The sequence below is a fragment of the Panthera onca genome, chromosome A2 (assembly GCF_046562875.1).
Source record: "Panthera onca isolate mPanOnc1 chromosome A2, mPanOnc1 haplotype 2, whole genome shotgun sequence".
In the NCBI taxonomy this organism is placed as follows: Eukaryota; Metazoa; Chordata; class Mammalia; order Carnivora; family Felidae; genus Panthera; species Panthera onca.
In genome coordinates this window covers 93,823,361-93,843,557 of record NC_138340.1, presented here as the reverse complement: position 1 = coordinate 93,843,557, position 20,197 = coordinate 93,823,361, and the positions used below count along the sequence as shown (strand labels likewise).

Below are 20,197 nucleotides of genomic sequence, written 5' to 3'. Positions count from 1 at the left end.
GAAAAATTCATTTGTATGTAACACTTCAAAAAAGAGGTTAAAACACATTAAATAATACTTTTTATTTAGATGCTCATAAGGCAGATCTATGAGAATGATATAAAAAATGGCATGTAATTTGATAGTGATATTTTGGCTATTACAGAGTTTTAGCAAATAGCTATTACACAGTTATAAAGAAAACAGTATTTTCCAAGCAGATACAAAATATCAAATGAAAGATCAAAGGCAAGAAATTGAGTATCATTAATTAACAATGGAAAATCAATTCCAATTTGAATTGCACATTATCCTTGAAAAACTTTTAAAGATAAGAATTATTGCAGTCTAGTTCATTCAGTGTTAAATAGAATCATGACAAAGAACAGAACACCAGAATGGATTAGTCTGACTTCATATAAAGAAACCCAAATGCACAGTGAGTTAAATACAGGCAGAGGGAGTCAAATAGTGAAGTAGAAGTTGTCAAGATCTTTTTAGTTTCTAATAGGCTTTCCTTAGGGTGTGGCCTTGGTCCTCTTAGACTTTTGCCAGGTCTCCTATTGTATCCACAATTACGGCAGCAAGATGGAGGAATAAGATAAAGAACACGTGCTGCTTTTCTTTGAAGAGACTTCCAGGAAGTCAACCACAGTGCCCCTACATCTCACTGACCAGCTCTCAGTCTCATTGTTACACCCAACTGCCAGGGCAGTTGAGTAATGTGATGGACAGCAGCTTTTAAAGAAGTAGGGTAACCAGACATTGGGAGACAACTTCCAGGCCCTGTGTAGGCTGAATGTCTGCAAAGCTATGAAAGACCTTCAAGGAAAATCTTAAGAGAATTAAGATTGAAGTTGACAATTTGAAGTCATAAAAAAGCACCTGTCTTAGTGATTTAATTTAGCCTGTCCAGCCATGGGGAGAGTCCTATATGTATAGTCTGCTCTAATTGTGCATGACTGCATGATAGAAAGCCAGTGATTTGGAAAGTTAAAAAAATCTTGGTATGTTTGTGTGTTAGGCTGAACTAACCAAAATACTGTTTTTGGTATCATATGGACAGAATCTGTGATTATTAGCACTTTATAATTTTCTTGCATTAAAAAAATTAAAGAATCCATTCATTCCTATAAAATCCACTGTTCAAAGGTAAGAACAGACTGTGTTTCCACTAAAATCAGGACATGTTCATTTAGAGCAATTACATATACTGAATATCCACCAGAATATTTTTTTACTCACTTATAAACAATTAAGGGTAGAGCATCTCATTTTCATGATGACACATCACAAATAGAAATGTTAACACCGGATCAAGGCATGAGCACATGTAGCAATGCTTTAGGCAAAAATTCACAAAATAATTTCAACACCACATTTTAGGCTATTTGAATACTTATTTCAAAACAGAGATTCTCTAGGCTGACACAGGTTCAGTGTTTATAATATTCCTAAAGAAATACTTATGAGTTACATTTATGGTACTTTATTTAAAACATCACATAAGAAACCTTTACATTTCACAAATAAACCTCTATTTGGGGGAAAAACTCTTTGTACAGAATTTATTATGAAATAGTTTAATGGCAAAAGGCAATTAAAAAGAATTAAAATTTTATCATATTATGTAAGAGATAAACAATACAAAAATCAGATATGATATTCTTGAAGCCCTTTTACACAAGTAATTTTCATAATTTGAAAGTATGAATATATCTTAAATTGCTATTATCAAATTAATGTTGAAAGTAAAATTCCTTAATCAAGTCAAGATTATGCTAATTTACAAGAAATTAATCAGATTAAAACGGAGTTCACTAGCCAATACTGTATGTAGCAGAAAATAATTATCTCATAAATACCTATAAATATAATTTCTTCATACCTTAAAATATTTTAAAATTTAAATAAAAATCTCTATATGTAGATAATCTGGGCTAAATTTCCATATGTGCTTTGAAAAATATATGTTAGCATGAATATATTCTTATTTAAACATGATTTTAAATATTCTTCATAGAGGAGACATATGAAATCTGCACACAAAAGCTAAGTAGCATGATTCAGCTCGTGATTACTTCCCTGTTAAGAAAAAACTTACTTAGTTTTTTTGCATAGGATTAAGACTGGGTATATTTTCTACATTCTTATAATTTTCTCAGGGGCACTTCTCAAAATACAAACCCCTACTACTTTCAAGTTCCTACCACTTTCTCACATCTAGCAAGAGCAGAATTCAGTTCTACTTCTGAGGCCAGAGTAATGATTAAAAAAAAAAAGTGATTATGAGAAATAATGATTAAGAAAAAAAAATCAGGTAGAAAATGGTAAAATAAAGCAATTAAGAGTCAATTAAATAAATAAATTAAAAGTCAATATTTTTGCAGTATTAGAAAGGTTTTTAAACATTTAGAATTAGAATTAGAATGCATATATTACATTTATTCTAAAACTTCAAAATTATTTCATCTTTGTAGTACTGAAAAAGAAGAATTTATCATTTGAAACAAAAGTTATATACTATATACATTTTCATAAAGTTTGTTTTTTCACATTTTCAAAGGCCCCATTTATCTGTAATAGTGTTATATTATTGGCTACTTAATATACACATGCAACAATATAATTCAATAGTCATATAGCTTTTAAAAATGTCTCATTGTATTTTCACATTAAATGGTGAAAGCACTGGTCTTGACAGAGGGTAACTTGAGGAACAAATTGAAAATATGCTATTAATTTCACTAGTGTGCTACAACAGTGTATGGGTGTTTCCCTTTAAAAGTTATCACCCAAGGTAGTTCCTACTAAAAACTAGCAAGGAAGTGATTATCAAGAGGGAAAAAATAGAATTAAAATTTTAAAAAGGGGGAGCTCAATTAAGAAGTACAAGATACTAAAATTCACCAAGAAGAGAACACCAGAGAATCATGAGTGATTTACCAAATTGACAGGGTGCAGTAGGAGGGAAAGAGCCAATGATGGGAAAGGTAGCCTCCACTAAATAGAACTCCTTTTATTTTGGCAGTTGCATTCAGTAGTACTTCAGTGGGTATAAGTTTAGAAATGTTATAATTTCAGGATATATAATTACATAATGCATATAATTGTATCTTATCTGCAGTTTTCTATTTTAATAAGGAAGGAACAAATGAAAAAAATGTAGGGCATTCTAATCAAAGTTTGAACTAAATGCAATTTTAATGTGGAGTGTCAGCACTGAAAATTTTTATGAATAATTTGTATGATTATATGTCTCTAGAGTAGATTTATAATTAACCACTTTTCTTAATATCCTTCATGCTTCCAAACTGCTCCCTCATGAATGGTTGAACAGGCAGGAGGACTTCTCAGGGAGAGAAAAAAGGGATGACCAACTCTTCAGGGACTTTTAAGATTCTGCAGGTCCTTAGCCATTCGTTAAAACTGCTATGGTCCTACCCTGCTGGAGTCCCTCACTGCATAGGGTCATATGGACTGCCATAGGTCTCCAGGGTCAGGTCCCAAGCAAGAGCCTCTTGCAAGGTGAGGAACTGTAGATTATCCCACAATCAATAATAAATTTATGACTGTAATATTTTCATATATTTTTGATACCCACAACACACTGTGAAGAATGTCAGTGCCTTTACTGACAAAAGAGGAAGCATCTAGATTGGCATCATGATGGTAATGAATGCATAAGGATGGAGCAGGGGCCATTAGCCTAGTGGTTAAAACCGTAGCCTCGGAAATATGACTGCCTACATAGTAAATGCTGGCTCTGGCTCTTACTAACTGTGTGACCTTGGGCAAATTGCTTTTCTGTCCTTCTGTTTTCTCCTATGTAAAATGAGGATATAACAACCTCTGTCATGGAGTTGTAAATATTAGATGGGACAGTACGCGTAAAGTGCTTAGAACAGTGCCTGGCATATTATAATCCCTCAATGAACATCAGTAAAATCATATACCAGAGAGAGTGGGGACTGGCTAATGTACAACAACATAGATCAGCTGACAAACAACCCCTTGTGTATAAACTTAATACCCTCCCTGTCACTAGAAACAACTGTAAGATTCCCTGGATTGGTACTATAGTAAAAAAATCAGTTTTGGAAGCCAAATATCACGGTCTTCTCCCAAATCAACATATTAATATGCAAATGAAACTGCTCTGTAAAAAGGAATGAAATCTTTCATAAGGTACATATTATCAGTATGTATTTCATGTCTCCTTTGCATTTCAAATACGTCAGATTCAATTTGTTTTTTTAATTTGTGTTTGTTCACAAAGCACACTGGTTCATACAATTAATTACATTCTTCAAACCCTATCTTATGAGAAAAATATAGGAATGTTACCATTCACCCTTACCTAGATGCTAATGTCACATGTCCTTTCTTAAAGTTAATGTATGATTATGTGTTTCTATTTCTTAAGCTGGATGACAAAACCTTAAGTAAGCTTCAGGGAAAAAAATGCATCCATTCAATTATATTAACACTTAAAATTCTGCTGGTTTGTAAAGTTTTTTTAACATTAGGTTACATCTATATTATTCGCCATAAATATATTTGCCTGATTATGGAATACAGTTTATTAAAATAACAAGAGTGTTATGGTTGTGTAAAACAAAACATATAAGTTGACCACAAAAATTCATATTGCCAAAATTGATCTCTGTGAAAATTAATTTCAAGAAAGTTCTGCCACTAATTTGATTGAGATCTTACTGTAAGGATTTCAGCCCACGTCAATTTGACAATGCACTTGCAAATGAACATAAAGGAAGTCATAAAAATGATGGCATGAGCAGAATTCTATATGGCATCAATGAGCACCATTTATCATCACATTACTGTAACCCTCTCTGGTGAGAGATGAGGAACTGCTCCTCCAATACCTTCTTCCAGAAATTGGCTCTTTTCCCAACCTTTTTTAATTCTCTTTAGCTTTCGGCTTATGCATGGAAGGAGTAAAATGATCTTACCCAGAATTACAACTGAGGGCAAAACAAGAGCAAGAACAAAGTTTGGTGGTGTATAAAACCTGTAGTACTCTTCTTCAAAAGCCCGTTTCCATCCATAAATTAAAACATGGAAAGTACTTATGAGCAGAGCAACATATCCAAGCGTAGACTTGAGTAGAGGAGGAAGAAAAAGAAACAAAGTATAAGAAGTTATTCAAACTCATAAATTAACCTATCCAGCTACACCCATGTTTATAGTGTGCTAAAACTATTTCATCTTAAATTATTGAGCTACGCTTTGTTCTCTCCTGAATTAAAGAATTTTAATATCTTCATATATTTCATATATATTTATTTATATATTTGCACATCTTATACAAATAAGACCATACTGCATATAGCTTGATACTGTGATTATTTTATATCAAGAACTTTCTTCTCATGTCATTAAATATGAAAAATTTGACCCTAATGTTATGTAATATTCCACTGAATGGATGTGTTACAATTTACTTGACCATTCCTTTTTTGTTTACTCATTTACTCTGTTTCCAACAGATCATTTACTCTGTTTCCAACTTTCCTCAACTATAAGCCCTTCTCTATATCTTGGTTTATTTTCTTATAACTTGTTTCTAATAGTGGGATTACTGGTGAAAACATCTGGGTTTTCCTTAAGGATACTGATGAAAACTGCCAAACTTCTTTATGAAGGTTATCCACATTTCCACCAGTTGTGTGTATTAAAAAAATAGTATGTATGTATGTGTGTGTGTGAATGCTGAAGGGCATTCTCATTCATATACACTCCCCCCCCACACCCTGCCTCACATAAATATACTAGTTGAAGGTAAACATGTAAATATTGAACATGAAAAATATTATAGTATTAGTATATAATATGAATAGCATTTCAAACATGTGGCTTTATTGACCACATTAAATGAAATTTATATTAAGAGTACTTCTGTTAGTTTATAGGCAAAAATCTAAAAGGTCAGCATTCTGGGTTCCCTAAATTATTACGTTTGATTGCTTACTTTGACAAAATGGTCTGTGTAACATTACATCAGTATAACGATGTAATGTCTAACTTCACTGGGAAAGGATCAACTAGCAGAAAATTGTCCTGTTTGGCAGTTACTCATCTCTATTTAATGATAATTTGCATCCGTCTAACACCCTTTATCAGAGGGCCTTCTATCTCTTTTCAGATGCGATTAAGCTAACAATGGGAAAAGTTTTCACATTTTCTTGCCTTCAAAAAGGAAAAGTTAATTTAGACAGGGATATGCCCTTAACTTAAATGAGTTCTTTAGATGAATTGAGCAAATAGGCAAAAACAAAACAAAACAAAATTTAGTGTACTACCCAATGACAGTCATCCACATATTGTGCTATAAACCATTTGGATACAACCATTCCTGACTTTGTGATAATATAGGTAGGGTCTAAGTTTGAATTACATGTTTTAAAAATAGGCAAATTTATTAAATAACCATTACTGGAGAAGGTGAATTGTTTATTAAAGAACACAGTGCTACTTTGAAAACCCTTTATATGTACTCATATACACATATATACAACTCATATATTAAATACATATACTAACAAGATCCATAAGGCTGGTTGCTTGTCATAACCCAGCAGCCCAGTTACCTAATTTGCCACTGCTTGTGTTTGTGTGTATACACACACCTTTCTTTTACGATATTCAGACTGACCTTCTCCCCAACTTGAATTCAAATTAATGAGATTTTTCTAGAAAGATCAAGGTGGCTCAAAATGTAAAATAATTATTCACTCATTGGTCTAATAACAAACTGACTTTTGGCACTAAACTTGATCTAAGCTTACCCGTCCCCACTTTCATTTTTTTTCTTTTTAAAATAACCTTAACCCGTAACATAGTAAGCAGTGCTATCAGAGTCTTCTAGTAGAATCCTGTACTGGTCTTTTACTTACTAAACCCAAATGGTCCTAAGCTGGCTTCCAGCAGTTTTTGTTCCTTGAGCTAGATGTATAAATGCAGCCCCAAAGGCACTCTTTTATAAGAAGCATATTTAAAATTAAACTGTATTTAACACTTAAATTCTATGCCGCCCAATCCCTCAACCCACATACCTGAATAAAACTGAATTCCCTCCAGTTTAAAGCATTGCTCACTGAAGGGATAGAGGTGACTGCCAGGAGGGAGAGTAAGCCAAGGCTCATTATGCCAAAGGAGATATACATTTCAATCCTCCAAACTTCTTCCTCGTTCCAAGAGTTCTCGATATTTGCATGAACCTAATGAGAGCAAATGTGAATTTCTTTTATTTGGCAGAACATTAACTGATTCAGCACCGTTCACTCTTGGCATGAGAATACATCATATATGGATATATTCAAGTTGCATTATTTCAATTTAAGAGACTATGATGGAGAACCTATTAGTGGATGTTATTGTTCCAGGTGTGGGGAAAAGAGAAGAGGGAGTTAAATAAAAGGAGGACTAAGACTCTCTCTTTCCTTGCATATGTGTAAGGGGGCGAGTAAATCTACCATCTGCATTATAAATCACCACCATTCCTGGCCTGAAGTCCCAAGACCATGAATGCCAAGTGGTTGGTTCCAAGGTGACATAAAAAACGTACTGGCAGTTACAATTAGTTTTGAGGGACTTCTCCAAGTTGGTTTAAACTCGGTTAAATATTTTGGATACATTCTGGTCTTAGATCAACTTAGAACCCAGGAAGAGAATTTCTAAATTATGTCTCTATCTTCCTCTCTCACATGAAGAATATTTATATGTTAATTTATCTCTTTTTTTTTAACTTCTTTTCTTCAGGAAGCTGAGATTTCCATATGGATAAAATCATACCGAACGCAAATATTTATTCTCTTGAATTGCCTCATCAATATACTTTTCCAACTATTCAGTTGCCTCACTCAGATATAGTACTTTTCCAAATGTCTTTCCCTTACATTGATAATACATATATAATCAAGTCTGACTTGATTAACTCTGAATGTGTGGTATTCTGCACAGGGATTACTTTTAGAATTGTCTATTTACTTAAAAAAAAGGTTTATTTACATGTAAACAATATGATTAGAGTATACATCAAGGGTTGGACTCCTTGGGTTAAAGCTTTGTTTTAAATAAAATCTGTTCATGGATAACAGACTCTAACTTAAAACAGTTTAACTTTGTCCAGTTCCAGTTAACCAAACAAACTTGAAATAAAAAAAGAAAAGCTAGTTCTGAGCATGAGGTCCCTGGAACAATCATACCAACATCCCGAAGAAAGCCACAGAGCTCCTCTTTGGAAAAAGGCTCTTGTTTGATACCTTTTTTGACATCTATACAACAATACAGAACAAGGACATACCTCAGCAGGACATACCTACAGCTTACAACCTGGATCTACCTGGCCTCCTGGTTCGTTCATTCATCCCACAAATACACTTTGGGAGTGCCTTACTACGTGCCAGGCACAGTTCTAGGCATTAGGCATCTATCAGTGAACAAAATGGACAAAGGTCCCTCCTCTCATGAAATAATGTTCTGATTAAGAGGAGGCAGATAACAGTAAATATAATCAACAAGGAAAACATAAAGTGTATTAGGAGGTGATAAATGCTATTGAAAAGAGTGAAGGTAGAGCAGAGGAGGAGGGACTGGAGGGAGGAGGAGGGACTGGAGGGAGGAGGAAGAATCTAGGGGTTGAATCAGAAGCGCATAGCAGAATTTAAAAGGGTGTCCAGGCTCAGCCTCCCTGAGGAGGTGAGATCTGAGCAAACAACTTAACAACCAGTGAGGGAGCTGGTGCAGCAGATAGCAAAGCCTTAGCATTCAGTTAGCGGAAGGGGTATTTTTACAGAGACAATGGCTTCAAGAACATCAATTTACCAAATTTTTTTCAAATAATTTTAGGTTGAAATTGTTGAAACAGGCCTAAGTATCTAGTGCTACAAAGCTGGATCATGATGCCTTGGTTCCTTATAAAACGCAAAAGCTCACATTTGTTTTGGTGCAGTGTCCTTGGCTGTCACAGGTAAATGCTACAGCAGATAACTTCAGTGAAACCCTTTACGTTACATTTGCTCAGTGGGAATTATTGAGGAAAATCATACTCGGCTCCATCATCAAGCTCCTTCCATGAAGCTTTCCCTGAGATTTTCTTGAAGAGCTAAGTGCTATAAAGGTTCACCTGAGGAACTAAACCTTCACCAAAGTATCTTTTCAGCTTTTTTGATATCAAAAACCTTATAAATGTATGTCTCCTGATCTTGGCTTCCTATTCTGTTTTGTATTTTCACTAGTTGTAATTTTGTCGCATATGTTTACTGAGAGATGCCTCATTGTTTCATGGAACATGGCCAATCATAAAACATTAACTCAGTGTTTAATGCTGAAAACAATCACTGCAATCATAACATCAAAAAAAAAAAAATGAAAGAATTGAATCCTTTATTTCTGTTCTTACTCTTCAAAGAAAGGTATAGTAGCAGTTTTTATCCTAAATGATTTTGGATCAGCCACGTAATTCTTAAACAGAAACACTGTGTGAAGAATAATTCTTTCCCCTCCCTAAATATACCAAAATTTCTATTACAAGATGTGTAAAAGCTCACACGACTTTAAATCTTACATTTTACAGATGATACTGATAAGGTATTTTACTAGTATCCAGTAAATAACGAGCACATTCCATACCTGCTGATAAGCCATGTTGAGAAACAAGTATCTCTCTGACCTTCTCATTGGTAAGCAGAGGCTGTAGGCAACATGGACCGAAGCGAAGAAAAAACTTAGTAATCCAAGCTGTTTTCTACACTGTAACCAGGTCTCCAACCAAGGTGGAAATTTCCTATATTTGGTGCCATAATAAAGCTGATACGCAGCTGCCAGGAGACCTGCTAGGTATACCAGGGACAGCAAAGTAATGGCAACTACGGGCAAGGTTTTATTCACAATCTCAATAGGAATCTTGTAAAAGTCACTCTGCTGGTTTCTAGCATATGGGTGTATCACATCTCTGACAAAGGAATAAAGAAAGAAAAACGTGGCTAGACTTATGGCTACCACCACTGGCCCTCTCCAGAGAGTAAATAGTCGCAGGGGTAAATTTTCAATCTCCCTGGCTGATGATAATGATCCCAAGTCAACAGGAATGAAATTCAGCTGACGGGCAAGTTCAATAACCTGTTGTCGAGCTTGAATATTGTTGCTGCATATATAGACCTGTGGCAAAAACAAAAGACTCATCATTACTATTGTTTGTAAAAATGGTGACAGTGATGATCGCATGCTCCACTTCACCCATGGAACGTCATTTGTGACGACCTTGAGGGATGCAAAAAGTTAAGGAGGTAAAGCATTTATTAACATATTTGTCTATTTATTAATAGGTTAAAACTGTCATAGAAACAACAAAGTCCTTGCTACCTGTGGTGACCTGAAAATAAAATGCAGAACAATCCTGCTAGAGCCTGGGATCGGGAAGTCCTCACGGGAAGAAAGCCAGGAGGAAAGAAAGGTTTCTAGACCACGTGTTTCGGCAGCAGTGGCACGGTAAGGTTGAGGTGGAGTTTGGGCTGCTGGCCCTCTCCTGCCCACTCCAGCTCTCACTCTCACAGGCATCAGGGTGGGGTTGGCTTCCTGGACTTTCGAGGACAATATTCAGTTCTAGGACTGTAGTGATTCTGTCTAGTAGAGGGATTACAAGTACTGTCCTTTATAGATATTCAGCAAGAGAGAAGATGGGCATGAATTCTGGGTGGTTGAATTTGCAATTAAAATCTCTAACTTACGTCACAATGACATACTATTTATAAAATTTATCTTTGGTTTAGAAACTGATTGACCAAGTATCTGAAGAACCATGAATCTCAAGTTATTATTATTATTATATTACTTCACTGGTCAGAATATGAAATTCTTTCATCTATAAATAGTGATACTATACCTATGTGGGGGAAAAATGGTATTATAAGGTTTAGTTAATTTAAATAGTAAAGCAACTGCCATTTTCTAACACTAAGATGTTACCTCTGTATAATATAATGACATGATGAGTGGGGGGTGAGGGTGGACTTTCAAACTACACAAACCTCTTAGATAAATTACTGTAACTGAGAATTTAACAAGTATTCGTGAATTGTCACCAATTCACTGCTGAAGTGAGCCAGTATAACTTACGGGGAGGTCATCTTACTCAGGGCTAGAAAAATATTGCTATAAAATCTCTGGGTAATGTTTGGGGAAAACAAATTCCTAAATATATCCCTGAAGATGTTTATATAAGGTCTCTGGAACAGACCACACTAAAATATTTGCATGCTAAAATTTGCATTATGCTAATAATGTAGAGCTCTTCCAATTATTAATTTTACTTAACATTAACCAGAGGAGTAACAGACTCTATACTATTATACAAATGTTCACAAATTTCTAAAATGGAGTGGGGAAGAATACATATTCCAAAGAAATAAGGAAAAGCATTCTAAGGTAATTTATTACAGTTTTGACAATGGTGACCTTTTTTTTTTACTTCTTGTTAAAAAACCCTAAAGTAATAAAATTTAATTATAGATATAACCTATAAACTATAACATTTATTTAAATTTAAATAAATTTAAAATTTATTTAATTTATAAACCTAAACGTATAAATCCAACTTTTGTAATAAAGGCAGAGGGCCAAGAAATACAAACAAAACTATTTATGTAACTCACTTTAAATTTAATTATTTGTTCCACAGTTGTTGTTGATGAATTAAAATTATCAAGGGGTGCCTGGGTGGTTCAGTTGGTTAAACATCCGACTCTTGATTTCAGCTCAGGTCATGATCTCACAGTTCATGAATTCAAGCCCCACACTGGGCTCTGTGCTGACAGAGCCTCTCTGCTCCTCCTCTCTCTCTGCTCCTCCCCTGCTTGCTCTCTCTGTCTCTCTCTCAAAATAAATGAATAAATAACAATTATCACAATTATGGGCAAAGGATTAAATTTAGGTTTAAATTTAAACAAATTTAAGTTTGGTATGTATCCATTCCTAAACTTTGATAGATATACAAAAGAAAAAAGGATTTAGAAATGACCTTTGGAAAGCTGGAAAGTATATAATCTTTTCCAACTCTTCCAAATCAAAGACCTGAAAGTGAATGGTTATCATGACTGGATATGCATGCAGTGGTATAATACTTGAATTTATTTTTTAAGGCATTTAATCTAAGGCATAAACTGTCTTTATCGACAAAAATAATAAAAGTCTTTTACCACCGTGATTAACTATGATGCATGACTACACCTTTAAAAGATTTTTAAGGTGCACTATTTTACACGTTTACTTCTAAAAGTTCTCATTCCATATAGGCATTGATGGAGCTCCCATCTGCTTTATTCTCAAGTTGAACTAGATAGAACCCATATACTAAAAAAGAACCTAAGAAATCCAGTCTGCCTCTCCACACAGATTAAAATTTACACTTTAAATAAAATGGGCTGCACTATTTTAAATTCTATGAAGAATCTATGTAAAGTAAAAAGGTACTACTAAAGAATTCTTCTTGAGGATCCTACTAAATAGTGTTTCATATGAGATGGAATCCTGTTATCAAACAGCTGCCAGGAAGGAGAAGGGAGGAAGAAAGTTTGGGAGATAGAGGAAGAAAAAAGATATGTTTGTTATTGTTTCTGTTTTTGTGGAAGCCAGGAGAGACTCAAGGCAATGTGTCCCATTATTCATCAGCCAACTTTGCCTTTCCCTGAATTAGCTGGTGACAGGAAAAGTCAAGTGACAGGAAAATCCAAGTAATTTTCTTAGCTTTCCACATTATTTTATAGGGGTAGAAATGTACCCTTACAAGGTCAGGACACGATTTTTCAGATGCTCCTATATAGTTTTCAAAATGATAATCCTTGGAGAGTCAGAATTTGCTTTTTAGAAGTATGACATTTTTTTCACCACTTAAATTAGGGATTAGGAGGTACAAACTTCTAGTTATAGAATAAGTAAGTCATGGAGATGAAAGTAGAGATAGGGAACATAGTCGATAGTATTGTACTAATGTGTGGTGACAGATGGTGACTGCACTTCTCGTGGTGAGCACTGAGTAATGTACTGAATTGTCAGATCACCATGTTGTACACCTGAAACTAACAGAACACTGCATGTCAACTATACTTCAATAATTAAAACAAAGAAACGAAAATTTAAAAACAAATTTAAAAAAACACAAAAAACACATACCTGCCGGCTGGCATCCTTAGGTCCTAACTGAAGTGCCCAAGCTGAGACAACATTAAAGCCTTTGACAATCAGGGAATCTGGGAATAATGAAGCCAAATATTCAGCGTTGGATTCTGGATATTGGTTTATCCTCATGTTATTGCTCACATCAATCAGGATTTTACCCACAAGCAGATGTCTCAGGTCCCACAGGGAGGTGTAATGTTCTCTATGTATAGCAATAAATATTATATTTGTTTTTGTCAGAGCATCTTCATGATGAGTGACATCTACCACATGAGGAAAAAATTCGGAAGCAAATTTAGGATTTCTACTTCCTATAACCACATGATAGCCACATCTAATAAGTCGAATCGTCAGCGATTTGGCAAAATCCCCACTTCCAATGACACCCACGGTGACCTTCCTTGCATCTTTGATACCATTGATGCCATTAGGCAAAAAAGTTTCGCTAAGGTTCTTAGGGCTTCCCATCATAGAGATCGATTCCATGATACAGGCTCTTTCAAGATCACCAGAGATATCCTAGGGGAGAGAAAATAAAATCTTCATCAATTACTTATGACCAAACATTCAAACACTTCTAGACATTAAAATACTACCTCTCATTTCTAGAGGTGAAATATTTTGGCAAGGTGTATAAAACCTAGAACCCAGCAAGACACAATTTGTAAGCTAAAAAAGGATGTCAGAGTAGAAAAATGAACTGTCACAAAGTTGATATGCTAAAGTGTGGCTTCTAAATTTTTAATGGACACATGAATCACCCAAGAATCTTATTAAAATGCAGATTCTGACTCAGTAGGTCTGGAGTGAGGCCCAAGATTCTCCATTTCTAACAAGGTGATGCTGATGCTGCTGGTCTGCTGACCCCTCATTGAGCAGCAAGACACCATGGCACAAAAGGAACCAGACTGAAGTTTTCACCTAGAAACATGGTTCTAACAAGTCTGATTCCCCAGTTGGCAACAGGTCAGAGGGAACCAATCAGAAATGCCACTAGAGGTAGAGGGGACCGTGCTGGCATGTGACAGCCCACATGACAACAGAAGACAAAAAAGCCACAAAAAACAAAAAAAAATATTTAAACTAAAACTGGCTAGAATCATTTAGGATGGAGTCAATCAATGATCCTATACACCTCCACAGCTAATGAGTGACTTTATTCTTAAATGAGAGATAAATCAGCTAATAAAAAATGAACCCCTGCATTTAAATAAGAGTTAAAGAAAAACAGGCTTTAAAATATAACAAAGGATTCCACTGACTTCTGTCATTCACCCTATATCCTATACTTTACTGAGAAAGACAGCTTCCCAATGAAAACGGGGTTAGTAATGTGTTTATGGTCTTAAATTACACAATACTTATGAAATCTTTTTCTTCCCCTTTTATTTGTTGGCTTCACAGAATAGGATGCAGTTTATTTTCCCTGAAAAAATTTATCAAATTCTTTTTTACTTAAGTAACATCTGAAATGTTGATATGTGTAATAACTTGCTCAAGAAGACACATCAGATGGCCATGAATCAGTGTCACTGCTGGATCTGAACAAAAAACACTCTTCCACTCCATCCCCATTGCGCAATGTCTTTTATGCTTACAGCAGATGGATTTAATGGATTTTACAGGAACAGGTAGAATGCTTCAAAAAACATGTTTTTGGGGTTTTAATTAAATGACATTTGAAATGTAGAAGAAAGCCAGAAAAACTCAACTTCTTACCCTAGAAATGGATCACAATGACTCAAAAAACCTGTAAGTTAATCTTCAGAAAAACAATAATAATATTGCCTAATACTCACATAACACATTCTATCTGCCAACTGTGCTTTTTTTATTCACTGACTGAACCCTGCAACCACTCTGTGAGACAGGTGCTAATGTTGCCATGCCCACTGTGAACAGGAGGCACCACACATGCAGTAGATGACTAATTTGTCCAAGGTGAAAGGTGAGAAAGTCAGGAGCCATGATTAGAACCCATGCAGTCCAGCTAAGGCATGTTGTCACTTTGGTGCATGTCAAGAATTTAAGAGAGGGCTTTTTCTTTGAGTGGGGGGTGACATGGAATAGTTAGTTATGGTTGTGCTCAACCACAGAGTAGTATATTCTCCTTCTCTGGCCATGGTTTGCTCCTCAGCATTAGCTAGTGATCTTAATGTCTAACTCAGATCCTGGGAAGGGAGAAAACTCCCTATTTTTGAATCTATTACACGTTTCCTTTCACACTTTTCAAGATAGAAGGGGGTGGTAATTATCTGCTTCCCATGCACTCAGAAGGCCAGGCAGAGGTCAGAGGCACCAGAGTAATACAAAACATCAACATCCTCTTGGAGAAATCATGGGCTATCTTGGGAATCAAGAGCAGTTAAAAAAAACAGATATAATTAAATCAATGGTCATTTCATTCAACAATGCAAGGTGAACTGGCCAACTTGACCCTAATCGTATATGTTACCTAAGGGGGAAAGAGTTATCAGACTCACACACAGGAACCCAAGTGTCCTGTTTCCCAGTCCTGAGTTCTCCTGAGTAGAGATTGTGGCATCTCCTAAATACGAAAACTGCCCCACTGGCGTGACCTGAGGTTTGCTGACTCTGCTTGGTGCTATGGGAGTAGTAGGGGATCCCAGCACTTGAGTAAATGAAGATGCAGAAATCCAATCTCAGAGCTGCTTCTTCCCACAAGGGAGAATGGCCTGCTAAAGCAGTGGTTCTCAGCTCTTGCTGCACACTGACATGACCTGAGGAGCTTTCAAACCCAGCGATACCCAGTCACCTCCACCACTCCACCCATTTTTGTTTAACTGGTCTGCAGTCCAGCTTGGGCATCAGGATTTGTTTGTTTCTATGTTTCTGGAGATCATCAAGTGTTTTAATTAAATGCAGCCACGCTTGAAAACAACCCTACTAAAAGATTCAGGATTGAAGCTAATACTTAAATTTGGTATTTAGAAAGAACAAATGTGGCTTTTTGATCCTCAATTATGCTCGTTTTTACACTGTTGCTCGTAATAATGAAAAGTAACACTAGCAGAGTAACGGTTGCCCTCTGGAGCAGAGGAAGCTGAGGAAATGCACGTTGTCCTTTCCCCTCTCCTTCTTGGGCAGGAGCAGAATCAGAAGGTCCACTCACTATTTTGCAATTTCCCTTTTTCCACTTTCTGGAAAGGGCAGTACTGCTCTTGAAACTGTGTCATCCCACTGCCCAGCATACTTTGTTCCTGTTGTTTCATCACATTCAACATTTGGAATGGTCAGTGATGGTATCTTTTCTTTCTGTCTGCAAAGGGACTCCTCAACTCTCCAGGCATCAGGGGTTCTGCTGATTGGAGCAGATGGGAGTTACTGACTTGCTCTGGAATAATGTCTATCAAACTTTAATGTGAATATGATCACCTGAGATCTTGTTAAAATGCACTAGGTCTGGTGTGAGGCTCAAGATTCTGTGTTTCTCCCAAGCTCCTGGGTGATGGCCCTGGTCCTTGTAGTTCATGGGCTATAATTTGATTAGCAAGGTCCTGGAGTCTCTCTACCTTCTCAGATCAAAGAATTGAGAAGACTATGTCATTTATGGAAAGTTTTGTTTATGTGGTGTTGAGGAGAAAAGACAGGCTGAGGCCTCCGAAATCACCTTGTTTCCTGAGTCTCAGTTTCCTTTGTTAAATGGAAAACAAAGAGGTTGTACTTGACTCCTGCAGTCCAATACTAAAATCCTTTGTCTCCAAGTCTTAAGGCTATATAATAATAGTAATATCACTACTTTATATTTCACACTGTGACACTTCAACTTTATGAGCTCGATTTAAGTGTGATGTAAGTAGCACATGGGTGGGTTCCTTGAAATTTCAAGGTCACAGTTTTTCTTGAATGGCCATTCAACTTGCTGTTTGCATTTAATACTTGAAGTGTATTTACCATCAAGGTAAAAAAATTGGATTATACTCAGCTATGTGGCCTCCCTCCTAAGATTTTGTTTAGAAGAGTTTCCTTGACATTCCTCTGGCTGAATGGCAGCTGTTATGCTACATAAATAGAACCTAATTTGTTTCACATATAAACATCTAGGGCATTCATTATTGATGACAGTAACTCTGAAAAGGCTGACCTCAGATATCTTGATAACATTCACAACCTGATGATTTAGATATGCTACCAAGAAAATGTAATCCCCCAGGACCATGATGTGGGGTAGGTGTATTTTTGACTTTGCAAGGCCACATCTGAACCTTTCTTCTCTCCTGCAAACACTTGGCTCCACTGAGGCTCGTGGCACCTCATAAAACTTTCTTATAAGCACTGCTTTTATCTACTGACTTCTAGCTTATTCTTTATCACTTAGTGCCTTTGGCCCCCAATACATACACAGTCTTCCTCTCTACACCAACAGTGGTCATCCTTCTCCAGTATGTCATCATTCAAATGGATAAACCATTCAACCTCATGGCCTCTTGTTTCTGTCACTTATTCATCAAAAATAATGAATCTCTGCCTCCACCCCACTCAGTCACTCATTTTCTGAGCCTTCCAATAATCCTAGTCAAATATTCAAAGTGATAATTCTAGACAGCAGAAGAAATCTGATGCATTGACCCACTGTTTTCTCACTCTCCTTCGACCTCCTCCTGGTTTCTCTTTACCCATCCTAAATTCCAAAGGATATAATTATTGTCACTTGCTTAAAAAGATTAACTCTTGTTAAGGACTAAAAGTTTGTATCCCTCCCCGCCCAAATTCTTATGTTGAAATGCTAACAATGGGAAGGTATCAGATGGTCTGGATTTTATAAGGTGATTAGGTCAAGAGGGTAGAACCCTCTTGAATGGAATTAATGCCCTTATAAAATAGACCTCAGAGAACTCTTTCTCTCCTTCTGCCATATGAGGACAACAAGATGATAGTCCATGAACCAGGAAGTGGTACCTGAATCTGTTCTGTAAATAAGAATGCAATAAATATTCTTGGGGCACCTGGGTGGCTCAGTCAGTTAAGCATCTGGCTCTTGATCTCAGCTCAGGTCTTGGTCTCAGGGTCATAGGTTCAAGCCCTGTGTTGGGCTCCATGCTGGGCGTGGAGACGACTTAAAAAAAAAAAAAAAAAGAATGCCATAAATAATCTTTGTTGAATGTATCAAAAAAAAAAAAAAAATGTGAGGTCCAGGGGCACCTGGGTGGCTCAGTCGGTTAAGTGTCTGACTTCAGCTCAGGTCATGATCTTGCAGTCTGTGAGTTCGAGCCCTGTGCCAGGATCTGTGCTGACAGCTCAAAGCCTGGAGCCTGCTTCAGATTCTGCGTCTCCCTCTCTCTCTGCCCCTCCCCCACTCACAGTCTGTCTCTGTCTCTCAAAAATGAATAAACGTTGAAAAAAAAAAAAGTGAGGACCTAAAGAGATGTAAAAAGTCTATAGGTAAGATCCCTCTCTTTGCTGATCTAGACATGTTAGCCCAAAGTGAGTAAGTGATATGCCAGTGTCATGGTCACTGGCTGAGCGCAGAAAAAACATCCTGATGTTGATTGTCCTGATTGTGTCCTTTATTGAAACCTCAGTCCTAGTCTTTCAAACTGGTGTACCCTCTTTCTCACCTTCCTTACTTATTATCCTTTCTTTAAAAAATGTAGTTGCCTTCGTCTTTTTCAGTATTAAAATATAATTATGCTTATTTATTACAAGTATTATTTTCCATGTCTCCAGTAAAATAAAAAGTGACTTGAATACAGTTTTTCATTCCCTTTTTGCACAATTAGCTCAATTTATCATTGTTTATAAAAGTGTCTCAACCTCTTACCCCCCCCGAAAGACTGACTAGCTAAGAGAAAGAAATTGCAAACCATTTCTAAATACCCTGCAAAATATCTAGGATGGGTATTTTTCTTCTGTAAATAGCTTTTAATCTATGAAACAACAGAGGGGGAAATGCTGAGTAAAAAAACAAAACAAAAAACACTTCCTGAAAGAAAAAATAAATACAGCAGATCAGCACAACAAAGAAATAATAAAGGTGGTAAGAGTGTGTGGGGGTGGAGTTGCGTGAGATGGGGTGGAGGAGGTGGTTTGGAATTTTCAGGGTTCCCAGTAGTGGAGCTGCTACCAGGACTCAATCTAATCAGTCTTGAGGGTGGGGGAAGAGGCAGGAGTTCAAATTCAAATTCTGCTTCTCCCAATTTCACCCGCAGTGATGAGTGATAATAACCATGGCTCAGAATAAGTTTTTCCATCTAAAAAATGAACTGCCTGAGGAGTAAAAACTGACACCAATCCTTCTCCAAGGGGTGGGGAAGATAATAAATGGAAATCTCTGGACAAAATTCTCTTTATCTCTCTGCTCTATTTTAAGAGCAAGATTTTTAGGGCATAATTTTCAACAAGTTTTGGCTGAGGCTGAACACAAGGCTGAAAGACGATTTAGGACACTCAAAGAAGCAGCCAATTACCTCCTAACACATAATGGCCTAAACACCCCACGGGTGCATAATTGGCTAATAAACAGAATGACTACTAGAAATACTTTTTCGCAAAGCAGCGCCGCGTGATACTCAGTGAGATGCGCTACATGAACCCAAAGTGATAGGTAGACGATCAGGAAGGCTAAGGTAACCTGCCCGTCCTTTCCCTTTGGGGCACATCCTACCTGGGACGATGTCTCTCCTGGCCTTTCTCCTGGGCCCAACCTCAGGACTTTCTGGGAGCTCGTGGAAGACCAAGAGGAGTAGAGGGCGGAATAGGTGGAACAGACACCCTTCTCCACCCTTCCCACTCCTGACCTCGAGATGCCAAGAGATCAGGACTGACGCCCGCAGAGGGCGCGGAATCCGGGGAGGACGGACGCAGCGCGTGGCGCCGACTGCATCTTGACCCTCAACTCCGCCGCCACCACCTGGTCTCGCGCTCCTACCCGACCCGCTCACCTCTGCGCCTCCCGCGCCGGGCAGGGACGAGCCTGGCAGCTCTGCGGACAAGGCGCCGACACCCCAGGGGCTCGTCCGCGCTCTAGGGCCTAGGGACCGCGCCTCCGACCGGCGGC

General features: G+C 37.1%; 2 protein-coding genes across 8 annotated transcripts in view; one reads left to right on the top strand and one right to left on the bottom strand.

Moving 5' to 3' along the window:
- FAM237B (family with sequence similarity 237 member B) overlaps nt 1-20,197 on the top strand; it is a 166,964-nt gene that overhangs the window by 105,397 nt on the left and 41,370 nt on the right. For 5 of the 6 annotated variants that reach the window (XR_013553998.2, XR_009610371.3, XR_009610366.3 and 2 more), the window contains one exon: nt 10,332-10,494. The gene's annotated coding sequence lies outside the window, so the exon portion shown is untranslated. Of the gene's footprint in view, nt 1-10,331; nt 10,495-19,349; nt 19,442-20,197 lie in introns of those variants that run through there. The other variant, XR_009610370.3, reaches the window with a different exon arrangement.
- On the bottom strand, nt 1,360-20,189 carry STEAP2 (STEAP2 metalloreductase). 2 transcript variants are annotated; one of them, XM_060633838.3, is made up of 5 exons: nt 20,082-20,189; nt 13,174-13,698; nt 9,637-10,164; nt 7,059-7,223; nt 1,360-5,103 (listed from the first exon to the last, which is right to left on the bottom strand). In XM_060633838.3, the coding sequence occupies exons 2-5, from the start codon at nt 13,663-13,665 to the stop codon at nt 4,816-4,818; spliced, it is 1,473 nt and encodes a 490-aa protein (XP_060489821.2). In that variant the 5' UTR covers nt 13,666-13,698; nt 20,082-20,189; the 3' UTR covers nt 1,360-4,815. The 2 variants fall into 2 exon arrangements, with proteins under 2 accessions (XP_060489821.2, XP_078298611.2); XM_078442485.2 differs by lacking the exon at nt 20,082-20,189 and adding an exon at nt 16,313-17,753.